Below are 23090 nucleotides of genomic sequence, written 5' to 3'. Positions count from 1 at the left end.
GAATATATCTCGATTCCAAATAGTGCCTTAGTACTCCATGAAAATCATAATTAGGATGATTTTACTACCATTCTCTTCTGTGGGATAAGTTAATATGAGTATTCCACATGCCACTCAAATTTTTGCCTTCATGGGGAAGAAATCCCATGTCAGACATCTAAACTATAGTTATAAAGGTCTAGGGCTGCTCTTTTGGGCCAGAATATTTCAGGTTTTGATCAATAATGGGGTCTGCATTTCCCTTTTCAAGCATCCTTCCTTTTAATCAAATATTAAAATTTGTTATGAAGAGCAAACAGTTCACTTTTGTTTAGAAAAGCAAAATCTGTCTGGCAGTATGTCATGAATATCAATTAACCACTTTTGACGGTACTTTTCTAACAATATAACCTGAGGTTTTCATTTCACCATATATTATTAAATTTCCATAAAAGTCCAGACGGTCACCCGTCAACAATGATTAAATGTGAGAACAAGAAAGTCTCTTGTGTAGATTATGTGTCAGTGTTAATTTGTTGTAATTTTTGCCTTTATTCAATGCATATCAATGGTTTATTCTTTAGAAAACATCATGCTTTGTATAACTTCAAAGAATTTTGCTGCAGCAAGGATAATAATCTCAACAATAAAGTGCTACTTGATGTGCTCAAATTTGTACCAATTGTCCATATTGTTCAAGGCATAGCTCCGATTTGTTTGGTTTGCAATCTGGAGTGTTTGCAAACACTTTAGTTTTCAGATGCTGGTCATTGTCACACTTCTGGGTTATAAACTGGAAGCAATTTTCAGCCCAGTAGCTTTATAATCTCAAACACTAGCTCTTCTCCTACTGCAGAGACCAGCTCTGAGAGCAATTTCAGTGTAAAATGGTAACAGTTGTATGTGAAATTAAAGAGGGGAAAATAGCTAGAGAGTAAAGATCAAAATACCTGAAGGTGCTTTTCATATTTCTTTCACTAGGGAATCTGCAAATTCGGTACAGCCTAGGAGGCACCAAAGAGCCATATAACATTGATGTCGACCACAGAAACATGGCAAATGGACAACCCCATACTGTTAACATCACACGGAATGGACGGGACATTGTACTGCAGGTAAGCAGACAGTAAAGATTGCTTGATTGCATTACTTGTAGCTTGTAGCATCTTGATGGTCTCCATCCCTTTAAAGATATCAGTGCAATTTAGGAAACAAAAAGTACAGTGGATGGGATGGGGTTCTGCTTGCAGATCGCACTCCTCGGCTCCTCGGAGTTAACAAAAGCTATTCTCTCCCTGTATTGCATCGAGTCATGTTGTTCTGAAATCTTCGTTCTAGTGTGATGACAGCTGGGCTTCTACAGGTGTCACTGTAGATGCTCAAGGGCATCAGAGACATCTGGGCTGATAGATAACATGGGACTTAGGGCAAACCTGCACCGTTCTGGAGCAGCAGCTGGAAGCCAGGAGGGATACCCTACAGCATCTTAAATGGCAGTAGAGCCTGATGCATAGATAACTAAATATCATGCCATAAGTCCTGAGTCTGCAAATGAGAATGTCTTTAAATTTAAATTTACCCTGCAGTCCAGTGAAATCAGAAGAGCTGTTCTGCGAAGATGAGCAGATGCTTAAGTGTTTGTGTGACAGGAGTCTAAGACAGAGAATATTATTGAAGGCACATAGGTCTAGCTTATTCAGTTTTTGGTACAGCACAGGCAGGAACTTCATCTCTCCGTAACTCAGTTTACAAACCTTTGAGATGATATAATACTATTTAAATAACTGAGGGGAGCGCTGCAAGAAGCAATCAATGATTCCAGACAGCTTTCCCTCTGTGGTCATTACAGCACTCTGTTTTCATTCCTTGCTTGTCACATCTGCAAACATGGAGATTGCAGAAGGGTATGAGAACAGTTTGGTTGGCAGGAGGGTCAGGTAGATGGGATAGATTAATCTGGATTTGATAGTTCATAAGCAGCAAACCAAAACCAATAACAAATGAAATATAAAAAGGGGAAGTCTCCTTGGGAACCAAGCCAAAAGGTGAAGGATAGTAGCTGTCACAGTATTATCTACCTAAAGATTAAAATAGATCCCTGACAGTTATTGTTTCAAGGCATCAAAAGGAAACCTTTTCAGTGCATTACAATGTCATTTGACCAAGGCTCTCAGTACTCGGAATAACACTGGATGCATTGAAGTAGAATTGACATAAAATTAGAAAATTTGGAAAATGTCAGATAATCTAAAAAATATATAGGTGATACATCCAAACACTTTTCAGTCTTTTGGAGGGGTATATTTTGATGTATGCATCTTTCTTGCCTGTTGTTGCGTTTGGATTTATTTCTCTTACTGCTAAATGGAAGCTAAAGAAGACCTACAGTTAGGTTGCCTTCTGCTGTTAAATGCTTCTATTTGGGGAAGGTATGGCATGTTTCCTATGGAGTCATAGTTGGCTGATTTAGACAGCTGTAAAACTAAATAAATGATTTTCTGAAGGGATCAGATGAGATACCTTGCCCAGTTGGAAAATATGTACACAGTTAAGTATCCCAGCCTTGCATCAACTCACCTACATTTGGGGCCTAACATTTTTTTTCCCAGTGTTTCATGAGACCACTCCCTATCTAGGGCTTTGAAGAGCCAGAAACATTTTGGTCAGTGTTGCTCTCCTGGGGTAAAAATTTCTTAATCTAGTCAGTGTGCTTAAAACACAGCTGGTTTATGTAATCAGAAAGCAGATGCATTTGAGGCTTATTAAATGAGATGATCTGTCTGATGCACATGCAAGAATAGGGAAAGTAGGGACCCATACAAAGAAAATCCAGAAATCCTACCCCTACTGTATCATGAAACAGAAGATTTCTATCAAATTTTATTTATTCTGGTGGTGGGTTGACCCTGGCTGGACACCAGGTGCCCACCAAGTCACTCTATCACTCCCATCCTCAACTGGATGGGTGGAGAGAAAAATGTAACAAAAGGCTCGTGGGTCGAGATAAGGACAGGGAGAGATCACTCACCAATTACTGTCACAGGCAAAAGAGACTCGACTTGGGGAAATTAATTTAATTTATTACAAATCAAATCAGAGTAGGGTAATGAGAAATAAAAACAAATCTTAAAACACCTTTTCCCCACCCCTCCCTTCTTCCCGGGCTCAACTTCACTCCCAAATTCTCTACCTCCTCCCCCCGAGTGGCACAAGGGGACGGGGAATGGGGGTTGCGGTCAATTCATCACAAGTTGTCTCTGCCGCTCCTTCCTCCTTGCTCTCTTCCTCTGCTCCAGTGTAGGGTCCCTCCCACGGGAGACAGTCCTCCACAAACTGCTCCAATGTGGGCTGCAGTTCTTCATGAACTGCTCCAGCATGCGTCCCTTCCATCTATCCTTTCCATGGGATGCAGTCCTTCAGGAATAGACTGCTCCAGCGTGGGTCCCCCATAGGGTCACAAGTCCTGCCAGCAAACCTGCTCCAGCGTGGGCTCCTCTCCATGGGGCCACAGGTCCTGCCAGGAGCCTGCTCCAACGCGGGCTCTCCATGGGGTCACAGCCTCCTTCGGGGGCATCCACCTGCTCTGGCGTGGCGTCCTCCACGGGCTGCAGGTGGATATCTGCTCCACCATGGACCTCCATGGGCTGCAGGGGGACAGCCTGCCTCACCATAGTCTTCACCACGGGCTGCAGGGGAATCTCTGCTCTGGCACCTGGAGCACCTCCTCACCCTCCTTCTCCACTGACCTTGGTGTCTGCTGAGTTGTTTCTCTCACATATTCTCACTCCTCTCTATGGCTGCAGTTGTGCAGCAGTTTCTTCCCCTTCTTAAACATGTTATCCCAGAGGCGCTACCACCATCACTGAAGGGCTTGGTCTTGGCCAGTGATGGGTCCGTCTTGGAGCTGGCTGGCATTGGCTCTGTCGGACGTGGGGGAAGCTTCTAGCAGCTTCTCACAGAAGCCACCCCTGTAACCTGCCTGCTACCAAAACTTGGCCATGCAAACCCAATCCAATTCTCCATAAGGAAGTTGATTTTATTACTTATGTCATTACATTCTGTAAATGAGAGAACTGATATGAACAGAAATGGATATGTTAAGTAGATTGTCACTTGAAAATGAGTCCCGTTTTCAAATATAAACTCTTCATGGTGTTTGAAAATACAGAAGATAGAAATACAATTTTTTTCAGTATCCAGAGGACAAATCATAAAGTATTAGTTTTCTCTTGCAGATCTGAGCAATGAGCTTTTATTTCCTGCTAAATCCTTCTCCAACCTGATGAACAGCTGGTTTGCTTGCTCTTGAAGAAGGCAGCTTGCTTGCCAGGTGCTGTTGCTCACACTTCCACATCTCTACATGGCATAAAAGTGTCACAAGAAGGATTTATTTCTCATCAAAGCTTCAATTCAAGAGTACTCAGTATTTTTGAGATCTTAACAGCAAGTTCATACTTAAAATACTTGTCTTTCTAACTTACTGTAATAACCCTGTAGTGCCAGAGAGATTTAAAAAATCTGCAGCCAGGCAATAAATTGCTACCATATGAACTATGTGAACCTGAGTTTTATCATGATTCTCAGGAGTTTCGCTTATATATAAATACAGTAAAAGACTCATCATTGAACTCTATGAGACCTCACCCGATGCTGGCAGACAGGAGACCGCTGATTACTTACATAAAGTCAGAGTTACTGTCCAATCAATCAGAATTTGAAGTGAACTTTGAAATAAACATATCCACAATATTGTATATCCGTAAGGTAACAAACAAGCACAAGAACAAATATTTAGTGCGAATTGTTTTCATTAGAATTACATCCCTATTCCTAACATACCAAGACAGTCAAGACTAAAGGTAGTAGCAAAGATTCTGTCAAAAGGTTTTTATATTTCAGTTTTCTGCATTCACTGACTGCAGAGAAATTAATAATAAGTTCTACATTAAATAACAAACTCCTATTTGTGATGCCAGTGGTTTCTCAAAGATAAGATTAAGGATATACAGTTCATTTAGGTGTCAGGAAAACCAAATGACAAAAATTCAGGGACAAAGATCTGCTTATTTTCTGTTGTTGCCATGAGATGGGCAAAATTAACATTTGCTAATAAGAATTCCTATCTCTCACCTTTAGTAAAATACCAGATACTAGTAACCATGGCACACCTCCAAGGCTGCATTAGTTCACCTGTGGCAAGAAAAAGCTCAGACTGACAGATGGGGAATGCATTATCCCTGTAAATGACATTTCAAGAGCTGAGCTTTAGGTCATGGAGGGCAAGTTTTACTTTGTTTGACTTCATTAAAAGGTTTCATGCTTCAGCAGGGTATTTTCCATATCATAAAAACCAGATCACTCTTTACCAAGTGTTCATGGATGATTAACGCTATTCACACACCAGTAAAATCTTCTTTTAAGAAAGCCAAGGACAAAGACTCCCTAGCAGAGGTTCTGATCCAAAGCCCATTGAAGTCAATGAAAGGCCTTCCATTGACTCCAGCAGGCTTTAAATTGTACCTCAAAGAACTGTAACAGTTGCATCCTTAGTGCAAGACTCATACCTCCTGCTTCTGTGCGTGTCCCCAGAGTAAAACAAGGGTGGAATCTGGATCAGAAACGTTTCTGTTCTGTTGCACAAAGCTGTATCAGCATGTTACAAAGAAAAAAAAGAAAAAAAACACCCATATGATGTGCTTTAATTTTCAGTGGAATAAAGCTGGTAGTCAGCAGACTTGGACTGGGCCTCTCAGCTTCTGTACGAAGATATTCTTGTAGATTCTCAACAGATCTCCAGTTCTTCATACCTGCTTTAGAGCCATTTCTAGGAATGGGTTGTGAGTCACAGCTTCTAATGCCGTCTTTGCTCCTGAAAAGGATTAGACCTGAGCAACTTCTTCAGGACTCCAGTGTCCCAAACCCATCCATATGCTTTCAGGACAACTATCAGCAGCCAGTGCACATCTGCTCAGCGAACTGTATGGAAGGATAGCTGACAGCTGTCTCTTTCATGTTTGAACAATATGGAGAACTGTGGTAGAGAGGTTATACGCAACAATACCATATATTCACAATGTCAGTTGCTGACTCCGTTCAAAGTGAACTTAATTATGAGGCTTTATGGAAATCTTGACCTGAACTCAGCTGTTCATAAGACTGAGAATAATCCAGAAAATTTATTTGTACAGATCTCCATTCTCCAGCTTCACCAGAGACAAGCAGTAGAAATACCCATCTTCCGTGAAAAACGATCAATGAAATATTTGACCGTTACCCAAATGAAACCAAGAAGAAACAGAATTTTTGCAAGTCCGTTCTCTTATTTCCGTTTTGAACTCGCCACTACTTGAAAAGAGATAACATTTGCAAACTCCTAGGTGCTTAAAAAATGTAAATCATACAAAGTTAATTCAAAACTAATCTGAAGTACAAAGTAAAATGGAACAGCAACAGAATAAAAAGGGTGAAGTAGAGCAAAGCAGTCTGCATGTAACCCCAAGCTTAAATGCAATGAATATATCAAAGATTTTTATAATTATAGATTAAATTTTGGTCTCATTAAAGGGAGTGGGAACTTTCTCATAGACTTCAGTGAGGCTACAATTTCACCTCCTCTCATTATTGTTGCTGTAGAATCATACCTAAGTATTGTGTTTCATATATTTTGAAGCCTCAACAGAATATGATCACTCTGTTTGAGCTCTTGCTTAACAGAGGCCATAAAATTTCACCAAATGATTTTCTGCAGCTAACGCGAAAAGTAATGATAGCAGTATAACATATTTTCTAGAAAGACATTTTATCTAGCTTTGAAGACTTCAGATGATAGAAAATTTACCATATCCTTTGGCCATGTCTTCCAATGGTTAAGTGCCATTCCTGTAAAGCATTTGCACCTAATTTACAGTTTGAATTCTGCAGACTTTAACTTTGGGATCTTTGTGTCTATGCCTGGTAGATGAAAGAATTGTTTGGTGTCAGGTGTCATTCCCTTTCACACTTTTTTAGAGATGCTGATTAAAACGTCTTTTCATCTTGTCTGTAAGAAGCTAAATAAATTGAACTATTTTAGTTTACCATCTATCATTTTTGAGCCATAAAACAATTTTATTATTCTTCTCTGAAAACTCTCCCATTGAGTCACATTTTGAGAACCTTTACCCTAGGATTAGGCATGGTAATGGTAGTTATGGCATAAAAACGATGTAGACATGCCATCTTTATTTCTTTATTTCCTTCATTTTCTGGGCAAACATGCTGCCACAGCATCCTTTGGACGGTGCTGTAAATTGTCTAGACTCCTGATTAATTTGAAGACTGGTTTAACTAGCATTTCACTGACTGGTAGGGAATGGGAAGTACTGTTCATGATTTGAAAGAAAACAGCCAGACAGTATTTACAAATTCCATAGCAGCTGGCATGAATAAAACATGTTTTAAATATCCAGGACTTTAACCACAGGTAAACATGTAAACCATAGTTAATATCAATGCAACTGCAACCCTCTGCTTTTTTTCTAATAATCAGGTACATCTATTACATTAAAAGTATATTTAATGAATTTCCAAGCAGGTTTTGCTTTAAGAAAAAAAAAAATAATTTGTTCTATTAATAGTAAAGGCCTTCCTGCTGAAATGAATTATTTAAAATCCCTGGAGATACATCATTTCCACTATGTATTGCCATTCTGCAATGGCAATGTATTACTCAAAATGCTAGTGCAACAGAACGGCAAACTCAGACCATTTTCTACAGCAGAACCATACATTACATCTGCATGTTTAATGCATTAGCACTCAGTTTACCCATAGCTACTAAGCACTTTTTCTCAATCATAAGTCACAAGAAAATGTTTTTTTTCTCAGATTTGAAAATAGAGGGGTTTTTCACAAATAGGTGACAAAGTAGCATAAAAAGCTATTGATATGAAAAATTTTGAAAATAAAACAAAGCTTGTATTGATATAGTATCTCATTCCTAAATTCCTAAATTAACCCTAAATTCCATCTGTTTTCCAAAATATAAAGAAATACAGACCCCAATCTTTGCATACTTCAAATTCCCTCCAAGTATAATGATGTTATGGATGTTGCAGAAGAGCTGGTGTTCAATTCTCAAAAGAGTCTGTAAACAACAGCAAGAAACAGCAGAACAGAATTTAAATCATATGCATCAGAATCAGAAATGAATGAATAATTCACCGATTAATAATTTTCTTACCTATTGTTTTGTGCTTACAGGATGTCCATGAGCTCCTAGCAGTTTTGTTATCGACTGAACTTCTTTATTTTACAGTGTGACTGACAATCTTTCAGGTAAAGACAGCAGTATAGGTAGGCAGGAAGCTCATAAATGAGCCATTTCCACTTGCCTTTTGTGCACGATGGAGTTGGTCAGTGGCATCTGATAAGTCAGCACATCCTCATCGAATCCCAGCTAGCTGAAAGTCAGAAAAAATGTTTTCATGAACACGAACTCCTTTCACTCATCAGTAAATGAGAGGGTGGAATATCCTTACCCTGAAGATCAGAACATGGAGTCAGATCTTTCTCTTACTGGCAGATATGCAGTGGGGAAAACATCATCCACAGAGCCCCACCTGAGGGTAGCATCTCGCCCTGTGGTTGTAGAACCTGAGCCTGCCACCTTCCCTGTAGCTGCTGCAGAGGGGCAGGGACAGATGCTGAAGTACATAACTTAACAAAAGTTTTTCCCTCTCTCTACATCAGCTGAGATAAGTTTCAATCCTTGAGGCCTTTTGGAAGAATATTCTTCTTTACTTTCTGTTCTGTAAAACCACTCCATAGGAGAAGAACGCTTTTACATACCCATCCTTCTCACATCTTTTCAGCAGAGCCTGTATTGTGGGATTCAGAGGAATTTTTCGGTTGTCTTGTCCCAAACTTTGGCCACGTCTAGGCCACATATGATAAGATCCAGAAGTGAAATGCCTTCCTCACCCTACACCCCTGTTGCCCTTGGAAGTAAAGCTAGGGCATTCAGGGCACAAGGGAGTACGGTGCAGTTTGATAGCTCCCCAGTCTGCATATCAGAGCAGAGCAAAGGTCTGCAGAGGTGTCGGCAGGCTTATCCACCTCACAACACGTGTTATATACATTGGCTTACATTGAGACTATTTCTTCTTCTATAATGTATTTCCAGTGATGAATGTGTGTGTTTTCCTTGGCCTGTATGATTGCTGGTTTAGCATCAATTATTATTGGAATTAAAGAAACAAAGAAAGAATAAAAGAACCATTAAGTATCTTCAGAGTCTAACATTAAGCCTAAAAAAGTCAAAACTTAACATGAAATAGGTGCTTTCCATTATACGGCAGCACACATTGAACAAATTAATGTCCTGTGAAAGTCATCTTTAGGTACCTGAGGTAGATCTCTTTAATTTTAATAACTTGGCATTATATGACCTGCTATTGCTTCTGTTAACATTTGTTGTAATTCATCTATTAAAGAGAGCAATAAAAAGTCAACAGATATGTGAAAGAAGGATCAGAGAATTGTTTCAGTTGAAGGCAGCCAGACTAAATAATGTCCTTTTCCTATCAGTGCTTCTCTAACATTTTGAGTTATATAACTACATTTCCATCTAAATTTTATCCAAATGTTTGTATTTTTTTACAGTGAGGCAAATTATCCCTCATATTATTTATCAGAGAAAGAGCAGCTTCAGGAAAATATACAAGCTGTGCTGGTTTTGGCTGAGGTAGAGTTAATTTTCTTCATAGTAGCTGGTATGGGGCTATGTTTTGGATTTGTGCTGAAAACAGTGTTGATAACACAGGGATGTTTTAGTTACTGCTGAGCAGAGCTTACACAGAGTCGAGGCCTTTGCTGCTCCTCACCCCACCCCACCAGCGAGTAGGCTGGGGGTGCGCAAGGAGTTGGGCGGGGACACAGCTGGGACAGCTGACCCCAACTGACCAAAGGGATGTTCCATACCATATGACGTCATGCTCAGCATATAAAGCCGGGGGAAGAAGAAGAAAGGGGGGGACGTTCGGAGTGATGGCGTTTGTCTTCCCAAGTAGCGGTTACGCGTGATGGAGCCCTGCTTTCCTGGAGATGGCTGAACACCTGCCTGCCCATGGGAAGTAGTGAATGAATTCCTTGTTTTGCTTTGCTTGTGCGTGTGGCTTTTGCTTTACCTATTAAACTGTCTTTATCTCAACCCACGAGTTTTCTCACTTTTACCCTTCTGATTCTCTCCCCCATCCCACTGTGAGGGGAGTGAGCGAGCGGCTCTGTGGTGCTTAGCTGCCAGCTGAGCACCATGACAAAGCTTATTGCACATAAGGGATTCAAGTTTTTAAACAGAAAAAAATCTTTATGTTTATTTTATTTTTTTCTGCAGGATTTTTTCTGTGTTTTTTTCTATGTTTATATCTCATGTTGATCACGTTTCTAATTTAAATCCCTGCAAAAAAGAGACTTTATCATAAAAGACTGCAGTTGACATTTATTAAAAAAACTGCAAATGGCTAAATCAGTGTATTAAATCAGCAAAACAGATTTGGAGTGGTTCCTAAAACAATATTAACTGTACCTCTATAGAAATTTCATCTGAAGAGCTCAAAGCACAATGCAAACCTTAAGTTTGCCTTACATCATGCTGGTGAGGTGTATGCCTCCTCGTATGTTCCAGATGCGCCGTGAGGCTGCAGGTCTGTGACAGTTTAAGCCAGTAAAAAATGCTGCGTTTATGGTCCTGCCTTCTTCTCTGGATCCACTATTCATTTGCAGCCTCTGGCTTGTCCCTGCTCTGGCTCTGGTCTGATCCACAATAACCTGGGTCAAGGACCTAACCTGGCAGAAAAAGATCAGCGAAGCACTAGTGCCACACTAAGGAAGGAGCTGAATTGCAGCAAAATTGGCTTTGGTGATCCTAAGGAATTACACAATTGCCACTTGAATCTGCTCCTTCTCTGTTGCATTAAAAAGATAAAATATTTTCAAATATCACAATATTAAAAATATTGTTTGTAAGGTTTTTTCTAACCTTTCAGCAGGGGAATACTCATCTCTGTTTCACCATTAAGAGGTCAGATTTCAGTCATCCCTGAAAGAAAAATAATATCTCCTATTTAATTTTCATAGTAACCTTCCTGCTTTCTCCTAAATTACTACCATGCTTGGGAGGAGCTCCATCTAAACACCTGCACACCGTGTTGTTATTTTCTTGGGCTCTCATGCCTAGTCTATTCTAAATTTGTAGGCATTTTTGAGCAGGAACCTTCTTTTTGTTATGCAATATTATAGCACTTAGCACAAAAAGCTCTTGTCCAGGACTGAGAAGCTTTTGAATACAAGTGATAAATCATTACAATAATGCAGGAGAGAAATATTACATTGGTCATGATGATAACACATCCCCTTCTTTATCCTGCTATTACTGAAGTCAATAGCAAAGCTGCATTGACTTCAGATGGTGCAAGGTTAAGCCTTACAGCATTATTATTTCATAGCATTTTGAAAATTTTTTTGTAAAATGTCTTCAGCATAATGAAAAACCTTAGCTTTATAGCAGTACACACACACAGAGGCTGGATTGACGATACAGATGTAGATATATCCATAAGGTGAATATGTGTGCGTATGTATATATACCTTTTATATAATTTTTTTTTTTTCCTGAGACTACTAAGGTGATGTAGACATTATATTTGCCCTTAGATTGATATGTCTGTTAATCTCAGGACTCCTGTCAAGATTAGTTTATTATCTAAGTGAATACTAATTTAAAAGAAATAGCATTTTATTGAACTTCTGCTTAAATCCCAGCAACTTCAGATAAAGACAGTCTGCCTGGCGTGACGTGACTAGAGAACTGAAACTGAAACCTCAGAAACTGCCATCTACTTTCATCTGTGTAGTGCTCAAAGCCACACTGTGTGTTTATATTAAGCTCAAACGAAATTAATGAGTTTTTAAAGAAAAGTAGCTGTAATGAAAAATCTTAAACATAATTTAAAAACTCTCATTTAATACAAATTCATGACATCAACCTCTGTGTATGCAGAGGTTCTATTTAATTTTCATTAAATAATGTAATATCTTTTTTCAAATATCATTTGACGCTAATAATTCCTTTTTTATTATGTGTCTTATATTAAATTGACAGCCTAGCATTTCATACAAAGACTGCAGGCTGCTCAGTCCCAACTGCTTACACTTGAGCACCCACTGGATGGCAGTCACATACAACTTTGGAAAGAATTCAGCTTGGTCCTTTAACTTGCTGACCTAAAAAAGAAATCCTAGTGAAATGCCTCTAAAAAAAAGTTTTCTTTTATTAGATAATGCTAGTTTAGAACGAAGACAAGCAATAAAAGCGAGAGGACAGAAATGTCACTATTCCCTCACTGTTGTCTTGTGGTGCACCATTTCATTTCAGGTGCCAGGGTGAGGGAAGGGCGTAGCTCAAAGCTGGCCGTGGAAGGCAACGCAGGCGTCCCCTGTGGGACCAGAGATGCCACAGCTGGCGATGGAGCGGTGGCTGGCTCTATCGCTAGCCAGAAGTGCTTGCCCCTATTGATGGCAAGGCCAGGAAATCAGTATCAACGGTTCTTAAATGGAGATTTAGTTCAACCAGGAATCAAAACAACACAAAACTTCAAACAGAGTCGTTAAACCCTTAAAACAATTCATAGCTGAACCCATTCTGAAATCTTCCCTGGACTTCACTGAGATCTGGAAGATACATGTGAGTAGATAGATTCAATTACCGATTCAGTACAAGAGGTCAGTTTAAACTAATTCCCCTAAGCAATAAACTGGCTGTATCTGTTAGAGCCTGCAATGTAACGCAGCATTAGTCTCCTTGTAGCCATCCCTGGCTCCCACGCATGGCAGGATCTCTTGCCTCTGCACCACGATGCTCTGCCACGCTGAAGCCCCAAGGGGAGACGAGGTCGCTGGAAGGATTTATTTGTTTTTTTTAATCTGGCCAAGATCACCGCTAACTAAACTGTTCTAAGGTGGGGGGAAGAGGGGGCACACCTGCTCATATCTTTGACTCCTTTTTGGCTGCACCAGAAAGCTGCGTGGTTTCACCTCTCTCTTTCAGTTTTGCCACAGAAGTCCCACTGGAGGACTCCAGTGTGCAGGTACGCATGTGGGTCTGCCTCTGTCTCTGTGCTGTGCTTGTGTAGGGGTTTCCCACAGGAATCAGAAAAAAAGGGGGGAGAGAGGGAAGTTCCCTGACCTTTGCTCCCCTGCCACGGCACTGGCACCATCCCCATTTCCAGAGATGGGCAACCTATGACTACGCACCAGTTTGAGGGATTTGGTGAAATATAGTATCATTCTTTTGGGATCATTGTCATAGCATAATGGTATATTTTTACTTATTTTAAATGTGAGTGCCATTATGTGTTTTTGCCAGGAAAGGCAAAGTTGTGTCTGGCAGAACAGGGTGAGGTTTGCAACACCAAAGGATTTTCCACCATGGCCTCAGAAGAGCTTCTTAGCAAATACAGCATGTTTGATTACCTGAACTACAAAACCTAAGCTTTGGGTGATGGGGTGATATATTAGATATTCTGGGCCTAAATTACAGAGCACGTTAAAAATAAAAACCTATACCACAATGCTGTTCTGTATGGGCAGAAGGCAGCCTGGTATTCTTGCAGGGAACTTGCACTGCAAAGAAACAAACTATGGCTTTACATAGCTAATATACTGATTCTCTATTAATCCATTATGGACCAGCCTTTCCACATCCTGAACACTAACTGAAGACAAAGGGAGTTTCACCACACCACAGCTGGCAGGATTTGATATTCTGCATTTGTGCATGTAAATGCTCACAGTGATTCATCATTTAAATTGGCTTTTCATTTTCAGGTATGTCCTGCAGATACAATTAGCATTCTCAGGTAGAGACAGCCTGTACATTAGGCAGAGATGACTTTTTATTACTTGTTCCTAATAGTTACTCTGGACCATGGCTACGGCTCTAGGATAGCCGCAATACATTGATACATTGATAAATGGATTAATAGATTTACAATAATTATTGTCATTTATTAGTATCTTATCAGATTAGTGATGATCTAATCAACCCCACTGCTCAGATTCCAAGTTACAGTAAGAAGAAATGTTTAAACATTGCTCCAGATTGATTTTGGAAAAGGAGGAACTTAAATGTTGATGATGTTGACAAATACCAATGTACGTGGTAGTATGCCAGATTATTTTATCAGAGATACTTCAATATATTTTCAGGCGTACAAATAAAAGGAGAACCTAGAAGATGAATCCTGTGCAATCAGAATGTATCAGAAATAATTCCACTGCAGGCAAAGAAGTTACATGAGGTTAAAGTCTTGGCGTATGAGAGGTTGGAGGATCAAGGTTTTGTGCATCAGTCTTTTCACCAATCTTTTCCCGATATGCATCTCTAAATTCTACACCTTCATTTTAATAACCATACTGATAAATACCATGAGAGCTCTGAGATCTGAGCCATTCCTATTTGTCTTCTGAAATAAGAAGGGAATATTTTTTCACCTGATAGGTCTGCAAATCCCATTGACAATGGGTCTGACACTTGTGATGGTGGTTGCTGGAACACTGATTTTCACTCCACCAGGAAAACCAATATCAAGCACTTAACTGGAGTTTGTACTTAGTATGACCTGCTGTGGTTAATGTTGAGAACTATTTCATATTTTAACTCTTTGTATTCGCTTGGCTGCACCATTTCAAAAATAACTCTTTTTTATTTGAAATTATGTAACTCTAATTTCATGTAAAATATGTATTTCTGCTGTTTATTAAAAATCTGAGAAAAGCTGTTCAAGATAACTCTGAACAAACTGAAACTTCCTAGTTTCTGAGTAAGAAGATGGAACTATGTTTTTTCCATATATTTAGCTCAAAAGTCTACAGTTTAAAATTGGGAGATAGCCAGTAGTCTTGCTAATAAACATTCGTGGCCAAATTTTAAATAATCAGTGTGAAAACTAGTTATGATCAATTAAAAATCATTTCTGAACATAAGTATTTGCTAGACCTCTTTTGTTATCTGCAGAGAACATTCTCCCTCTCTGTCTATTATGTATATACACTTCTCTGGTTCGGGTTTTATGGGGCAGTATAAGAAAGACAGGACCCCTCCTTTCCAGTCATTATTGGTTTTTGAGATGGTTGCCTCTGCAGATTCATGGATATGACATCAGTAGGCTTTCCAAGTACATGAGCTCACAGTATTCCAGGGTATCAGGGGATTCAGCCCTTCAGTTCTACGCTATCTGCCATTCATTTACTTTTAACCACTGAACTGAACATCTGCAGTAGCATTAAAGCAAATCCAAGATAATAATATTTTGAAATTAGAAATATGGCAAAAAGATGTGTGAAAAAACTATGCCATTTAGTGTTGTGGTTTCTCCAGAATTACTTCTGCAGTCTATTATACCCTGCAAAGTCTTAAATCACGTATATGAGTTTCCATCCTGTTTTGTGCCAAGGTAAGGCCAGAATAAAATAAACAATTGTTGTTCTGCCCTCTTTAAGCCTGTGTAATAAACATGTAAAGCTGAGAGAATAAATAAGACAACAAACATAAAAATTCACCCCAATTACCTTTATGAAATGTGAACAGCAAAACTCTATTGAACTGTACTGAACTATCTTAATAGTGCTATTACTAAGCATTTTATTTTATTCCTCTCTCTTGACATTTTTTCTGTTAAATAGTTAAAACCCATGAAAAAGTATGCTAATATAATGTGATTGTTGTGTCACATCAGGGACAATATGAGTTTCCTATAGATTAAACTATTTAGCTAAGTGGATTAATCTTGAATTTATCTTTTAGGTTTCACTAGGTGTCATCACAATTAAATTGAACAATACTTTCAACAAGAAAATAATAAAGATGAAGTGCAAAAAAGTACGTCTTATTAATTGATGACTTTTCTGAAAAGGAGAATGCCCAACACTTGCATTAATCTCAAATTCTCAGCTATGTAAATCTAGCTTTAGCAGTAACATAGGTCCCAAATGGAAATCTTATATTAAAATAATAAGCTGTTTTATTGTTGATGTTGATGCTGTTGTTATTTTTAGCAATTATATTGAAGCACACAAGCAAAAGCTGAAGTGATTCTACACCAACCAGAACAAACAAATGTCCAATATACATATTTTCCAGGCCTTGGGAACTGTGGAGATGGCAGATATGGAAGGAAGGGTATTAACTGTTATTTTCTCTTTATCAAAATGAAAGCAGGGCATATCAGACAGAGTTGTAAGTGGTGGCATAAACTCTGTAAAGTAGACCTGATTCAGTAGCACTGTAAGAAGGCAGATCAGTTCAAAATACTCATAATTTCTTCTCTCTTTCCCCAGCTCGATCACTATCCTCCAACAAGTTACAGCCTGCCAACCACGTCTGACATTCAGTTCAATTCCCCAAAGGCACTATTCCTAGGAAAAGTTATAGGTAAGATTTCATTTTATACCTGGTTGTTTTATTAGGTATTTTCAGAGAATACTGAAAACCATAAGCACACAGGACAGTGGTGTGTGTCGTGTTTGCAGCAGGACGCTTGCTGCACATGTCATTCTTGACTAGAAAGTGGTGATATTGGAGTTATACCTAAAGGAAGGGTTATGTTCACTTTGTCACATAGGCTGACGTGCACACAAATAAGTGATTGTCTGCCCAGTGCACGGAAAAAAACGGATACGGGTAAAGAGACACTTGTAACATCGTTATTTGTGAAGTTTCATTACCCTTTCAGTGTCAGGTGGAGGGAATATGAGGAAATCATTGAGACCACTGCTTCTACAGAGAGATATTGAAGTTATTTTAAATAGGATCTTCCACTGTGAAGTTATCATATGCTTTATATAATGCCTTTATTCATGCAGTCAGCCTTCTTATCCCAGTGCTTCCTCTTGTGGCATAACTATCCCTCATCACTCTGCCAAAACTGCCACTTTCTCACAGTGAGGTCCTTTGGAAGTCTGTAACACCTACAGCAACACTCATCTATACATTTTCCATCCCTTTTATGGACCTCATCGTTATTTCCCAGTGCAGCAGCTTCCCGGCCAGCTCCCCAGCTGAACTCGAAAGGCAATACAGATGCATCTTAAACTGCCTGGGCCTCACTTTTAGGCCATCCTACTTTCCATTGCTTAATTTTTTCCACTGCCGGCATCTTACACAAATTTCCAGGGTTACTCACTTCAGGAATCAATTATTCCCCTGACATTTAGAGCTTTTAAGAAGGGCTTTTTCACCTTTTCAGAGTAAGGGGGTATTGATATTATTTCCTCTAAGTGCTTTGTACAGGGGTGTGATTGCTTGAACTGCAGTGAAGGGTTTCATCCAGAAAATAGTAAACTTTTCTTTGTTTAGTGGTCTAAGGCAGCAATCTGTGAGCCCCATGCCCTGATTTTTGAAGTAGAAAAGCAATTGACCACATAGCTAATTTGACTTTTTGAAGATACACTTTTCCATTTGTTTCGTTTTTAAAATTTAATATGGAGATAGGCATACAAGAGAGAAAATACTGCAGCGTAAGAGAGAAATAAAAGAGTGAAGGGAAAGAAAAGGACAATTCCTAAAACGCAGAGGAAAACAATGCACTGTACACTGTGGTGTGAAAAGAAAAAATGGAAGAAACACAAAATGAAAGAGAAAGCAAGGAATACTGTTTATGCTACACTCATTTAAAATACACTGAGTGCTGACAGAGCTCTGCAAGGAAACCACTTCTAATTCCTTTGAATTGCTGAGCTGGCAGGTGTACTAGCAACACAGTCGTGTAACCACATAGATGAAACCGTGACATAGATAGGAAGTTTAGCCTTTGGTTCTTTCTGAGCTGAATTTTTAAACACAGTCATAGCACTACAAAATTGAAGTCCACCCAGCTGTCTTCCACATAACCCCATGCCCAAGTGCTGGTTTCTTTGCCGTGTTTAAGTACTCCCATTCTGAAATTTTCTTTAGGCATTCATGAAGAATAAAGGGGCTGCAAGAACTGGGCAGCTCAGATGGTCCATGATACGACCTTTCATATCTAGGTTACTTGTTTCAATATTGGCAGTGTCCAAAAGCCATAACCATCTCAGAGGTCCAAATGAAATGAGTTACCAATCCAGTTCTGTTCCTACAGATCTGAACACACAGCACCTCACGTTTGCCTCATTTCCAAAAAGTCATGTATCTGGCTGCAAATAGCTTTAACTATCCTCTGACTGTTTCAGTTGGATCCTACCAAATGAGAAATGAAGCCTGGTAACAGAACAATATCTGTATTCTGCCTGTTAATATCAAAAGCTCGATCATAGGACTCACTGGACTTTTTCAGAATAAAGACATATAAGAAGAAAAAAATAGCAGAGGTTAGTGAATATAATTTGATTTTTGTTTTAAAAGAAAAAAGTCAGAAAAGTTTTAAATATCTGGAAACCTACAATTTTTATTCCTTTCACTCTATATAAATAGGGTAAACTGACAAGAGTGACTAAAAGCAAGTTCCAAATCTAGAATTTCAAATAGTTAACATCATCTTGATAATAATATCTGTCCCATATGGTACAGTATATCTGTATATATCTGTACAATATCTGTACCATACATATGGTACAGTTGAAGATTGTCATCAGGAAGCATAAAGCAATCACAGCTATCACTGATGCCCATCTTCAACTCCACTGCTAACTTAAAGTTTGGGAACAGGCAAAGATCTTGGGAGTAATTACCCTGAAGGAGTAATTTGTGGATAGGTTATACTTCTGTTTTCCTGTGCTACTTGGTGATTTTAAGACACAGACAACTGCTTCCCTGTTTCTGAAGATGCTATTTGTCATCCATTCTTACAAACTGCATCATGCAGTTGTATATTGTACATCCTACTATTCCTGGGATTGATTACTTCATCTTTTAACTTCGTTTTACTTCATTTTTTAACAACATAGGATTATATTAGCATGGTTGACAATATGATTCTTTTGCTTCCTCTTCTTTGCTTCTGTTACTGTCTCTGCAAAATAGGATATTTTATTAAGCAAAAGAGCATATCACTACTAAAGAAACAAAAAAACCCACCCCTTTTATTCTTTCTGCCAAAGATAAATTGAACTTATCTGCAGAGACACAGATTTCCTGATGTAAAATTGTTGTGCGACTGACCATGTCTATTGATCAGCTTTACTGTGCAGCTGTCAGAGTAATGCTGAATGAGGGAAGCGCACGGTTAGCATAGTTACACAAGTGCAGCAGTTTGAAGGGCAAAGTAGATGCAGAATCCAGCATCTTTAAAGCTTCTAATTGTCACATCGTACTGGCTAGCCCACTGTTTCAGTGGACCAGAGGGATTAGCACCAAGGGAAAATCTGGATACATATATCAAGTTACAATTTGTACCCACTTGCAATTACATTCTCTAAATGGGCAATGTGGGAGTAGCCTCCTATTTCACTGCTAGTCTGTCAATCAGTTGCATTCAGTTTCTGTTGTTCCCATACTATGCAATTCTTATTTGTCATAAAAAATGAATGTAAGGCCCTATTTCTAAAGACAGATGGGGTTTTGAAGAGCACTCTGGAACAATCTTACTAAGAAACTGATCTTCCCCCTGTCTTATTTCCATTTTTATTAGGGTTATTTGCATAGGAGCAGCCGCTTCTGCCACAGCTGTGCTTGCTGTGACAGCTCATCTGCTGCCAGTCAGAAATGATCACTTGTTCAACACCTACCACAATACAACACCACTCTCTGCTCTAGGTGTTACAACAATATGGCTGATTAATAAAATGGTGACAAAATGGCTCCGTGCCTCGTAACTGTTCATAATATTTTCTGTAAAGCGGGAGGGTCACATCAGAAACAAAAAGAAATTACTGAACTGCAGTTGTAATCAGGGAGCATTTCTTCTTCTTTAAGTTGAGGTGTTTTCTGCTTTCCTGAAATAATTGCCAGAAAACGCAAATGTTCACTGGCTTGAAAAACACTGGTATATAATATTTTTAGCCTTCTGGGAAACTGGAGGTAAAGACATTCGGTATATCATTCTTACACAGACAAAATGGATTATGATTTGAGGTTTGAAATAAAGCTGAAGGAGACAACGAATGAAAAATCCTGTTTTACGTGAGTGTGTCTCTCTAGTGCTAATATTAAAAACTAGAGAAATGCAGGATTTTATAAAGAAGATAGAAGGGAATTGTAATGTTTCAAGGAAGTTCTTTAATCTGTTATTTAAACACACGTAGTCTTTGATGGCTGACACAGACGGGCTGAGAGGGAAAGCTGGCTGTCTGGATGACCAGCTATGAAGAGAAAACCCAAAAAGTAGACAATGTGACAGGAAGTGTTGTATGTCACAGTTCAGATCTGAAGCTACATTTTCATTTAGGCTGCATCTTGAGACTCATTACTGAGGTAGAATAGAGCAGAGGTTTGCTTTTCCCCCTAAGTGTAATGGGTTTGGATGCAATGCTCAGGTTTGTCTTCACATCCTTTTTGGAGGCCTACACCAATTTCCGTTATGGGAACTTGCTATATAGGGAACTGATATCATAGTCTATACTTTATTACTGGAAGTGGAGTATTTCTTTGGGTTTTAATATGCATTTATAAAGAACTAGCGACACATAATTAAACATGATTTTGTAAAAGTATCATTCTGGTGAACAGAAATAATTTGAGAGTTTCTTAATAGGATATTTGATTGAGCACAGAAACACCGAGATCAGACAAGAGTTGCTCTTGAGAAAGTGGCAGGGAAGTAAAGGAAATGTGCTCCTTGTCTGTTTTCCATCTCCACCAACCACTTCAAATCAAATTATATCATTTCAAAAATACTTAAATATCCACTTGGAAACAATCAACGTAATACAAGTCATCTATAACACAGACAGATTATCAATTTCAGAACTGACAGCTGTCCCTGCAGCTAATTTCTGTAAGCTCCATTTATGCCTCTGCCTGACCCTAGTGCTCTTCAGGTACTTCCAGTAAGAGCAGCAAAAAGGGAAACACCTTTCAGGACTGCCTTCCTTCTTACAAAAGCAGCTGCCATCACTTTACAACTAAAGAGAGATCCTGAAAATCAACCCCTTGAGTCTTTTCTCAAAAGGGCATTTCTTCAAGAAGAAGAGGTAGAAGGTCCATTTCTAGATGTGTTATTTCCCTGGTGTCAATGAATGGATTTTTTATGGTTCTCTGACTGGAGTTTCTCGGTTTCTTTACTGGGGTGTGTGGTAAAAATAAAAACTGGTCAGGAGACATTTCTCTGGATTCATTGTGACATTCACTGCCTTGGACTGATGGGAGGTAAGACAAACTTACATCCAGCCAACTAATTAGTTTGAAGTGTGCAAAGGAGAGAACATAGAAAAACTTCACAAAAAGTAGGAGATAAATGATATTCCTTACATGGCTTAGGTAAGGTATAGAAATGGAAACTGCTTTTTTCTTGCATGGCATCTCTCCACAAATAGATACTGAATAATAGGAGGCAAAAGTTCAAAATCGTTTCAACTACTAGCAGGGACAATGGCAATTTTTCCAAGAGGTAATCATTCTTTACTGCTAAATAAGATACTTCCTTTTCCATAGAACAAGCCTCACAGTTTGATGCTTCAACACTTCTAGCTGAAAAACAGAAATTACCTACAATGTAATTCATCCTACCAAATCATACACTTTCAAAACCAGCTTCAATGTCCATGTTTCCACACAACTGCAGAGATTTATCACTTAGAGGGTTTGTTTCATGCCAAAGGATGAACATCTTATCTCTTTGAGAACATTTACCATCATTTTGATAGCCTTGATAAAAAATTCTGTAAAGGACATAGACATTGTCATCATTGGCTCTCAGTTTTGGTATGCTGCTTGACATTGACGTAATCTGATATGAAGTTAATGTTAATCAAAGAAATCATCGAACCAAATACCAGTTTAGTATTAGGTCTCTGATACTGTAAGGTACTTCGCTCAGCTTTTAAATTTGGATCCTAGAATATAATGCAAAGCTGTAAATAGATTATGAATAATCTAAAAGTATTTTTCTACCTCATACCTTTGACATGTATCTACTACTACCTCATGATCGTAATGAGGTTAGCACCTCATTATATATATTAGTAGTGTGGCAGTCAGGGCTCCACAGCTTGAGTTTGCTCTGTGGCTCTCCTTCATTTTGCAGTGTAGGCAGATAATCTGAGTGCAGGGTAGCTTAACCTACTTTTGCTGATAATGAGCAGAAAATAGCTAGCATGCAGTAAATTCATCCACTAGCTTACTTCAAAGTAACTGCCTGCTTCTTCATTTCTGAGCACCAGCATTAACATTCAGTACTGTAATCTCAGGGAAAACGCATATGTATATTGTCATATTAGGAGCCCTCCTGCTACAGTAGCAGTTGACTATTAAAGATGTGCTTTCCCCTGCATGAGTCACACATGAATTATCATACAAAAATATAACATCTGGACTATTTTCCTTCTCCTCCTCCTCCTGTATAATAGCATCAGCCTAGTTGAAACTCCTCTGGGATTTAATATTGCCTATCTCTCTGACCTCAGATCTGTCTATCTGTCCATATCTCACTCTTTGAAACATTTCTGGTAATGGTGGACATGTTCCACAGCTCTTCTAGTTAAAACAAAAACCAAAGTAAAAGTAAAAATTTTTTTTCTTTCAGACCTTGAGTTTTTGGCCTATCTGGTTTCTCTGAGAAATCCTACCTACAAGCCCTATTCAGAAAGGAACATTTCTCACCCACAGGCCTCCCATCCAAGGGGACACCATAAAGACTTTGAATTGCAGGTTCCACCCCAATAACTTCTGTGGCAGAAATTAGGGTAGCCCAAGTGAACTTCATCTTTTGGTTGGGGGTTGGACTAGATGATCTTTAAAGATCCCTTCCAACCCAAACCATTCTATGATTCTATGAAGAAGAGAAGCCAAGAATATCCATCGGTGCCGTTTGCCTCTCAGCATCCATGCTGTATCTTCTTTCCATTTTTCAGAATATTGTGGGATTTGGCTGCTGCAGCATTGGCCTGCTGGCATCTCCAGAGAGGCAGAAGGCAGACCACAGACAAACCGGACTAAATTA

General features: G+C 39.0%; 1 protein-coding gene across 1 annotated transcript in view; it reads left to right on the top strand.

Annotated features, from left to right (window-relative positions):
• CNTNAP2 (contactin associated protein 2) overlaps positions 1 to 23090 on the top strand; it is a 1268404-nt gene that overhangs the window by 1187872 nt on the left and 57442 nt on the right. Inside the window, exons 20-21 of the mRNA XM_075142928.1 lie at positions 961 to 1094; positions 16354 to 16447. Coding sequence (XP_074999029.1) covers positions 961 to 1094; positions 16354 to 16447 — 228 coding nt within the window. The remainder of the gene's footprint in view (positions 1 to 960; positions 1095 to 16353; positions 16448 to 23090) is intronic.

This window comes from Calonectris borealis, chromosome 2, assembly GCF_964195595.1.
Source record: "Calonectris borealis chromosome 2, bCalBor7.hap1.2, whole genome shotgun sequence".
NCBI classification, from domain to species: Eukaryota; Metazoa; Chordata; class Aves; order Procellariiformes; family Procellariidae; genus Calonectris; species Calonectris borealis.
This window is presented reverse-complemented; position numbering and strand designations above follow the sequence as displayed.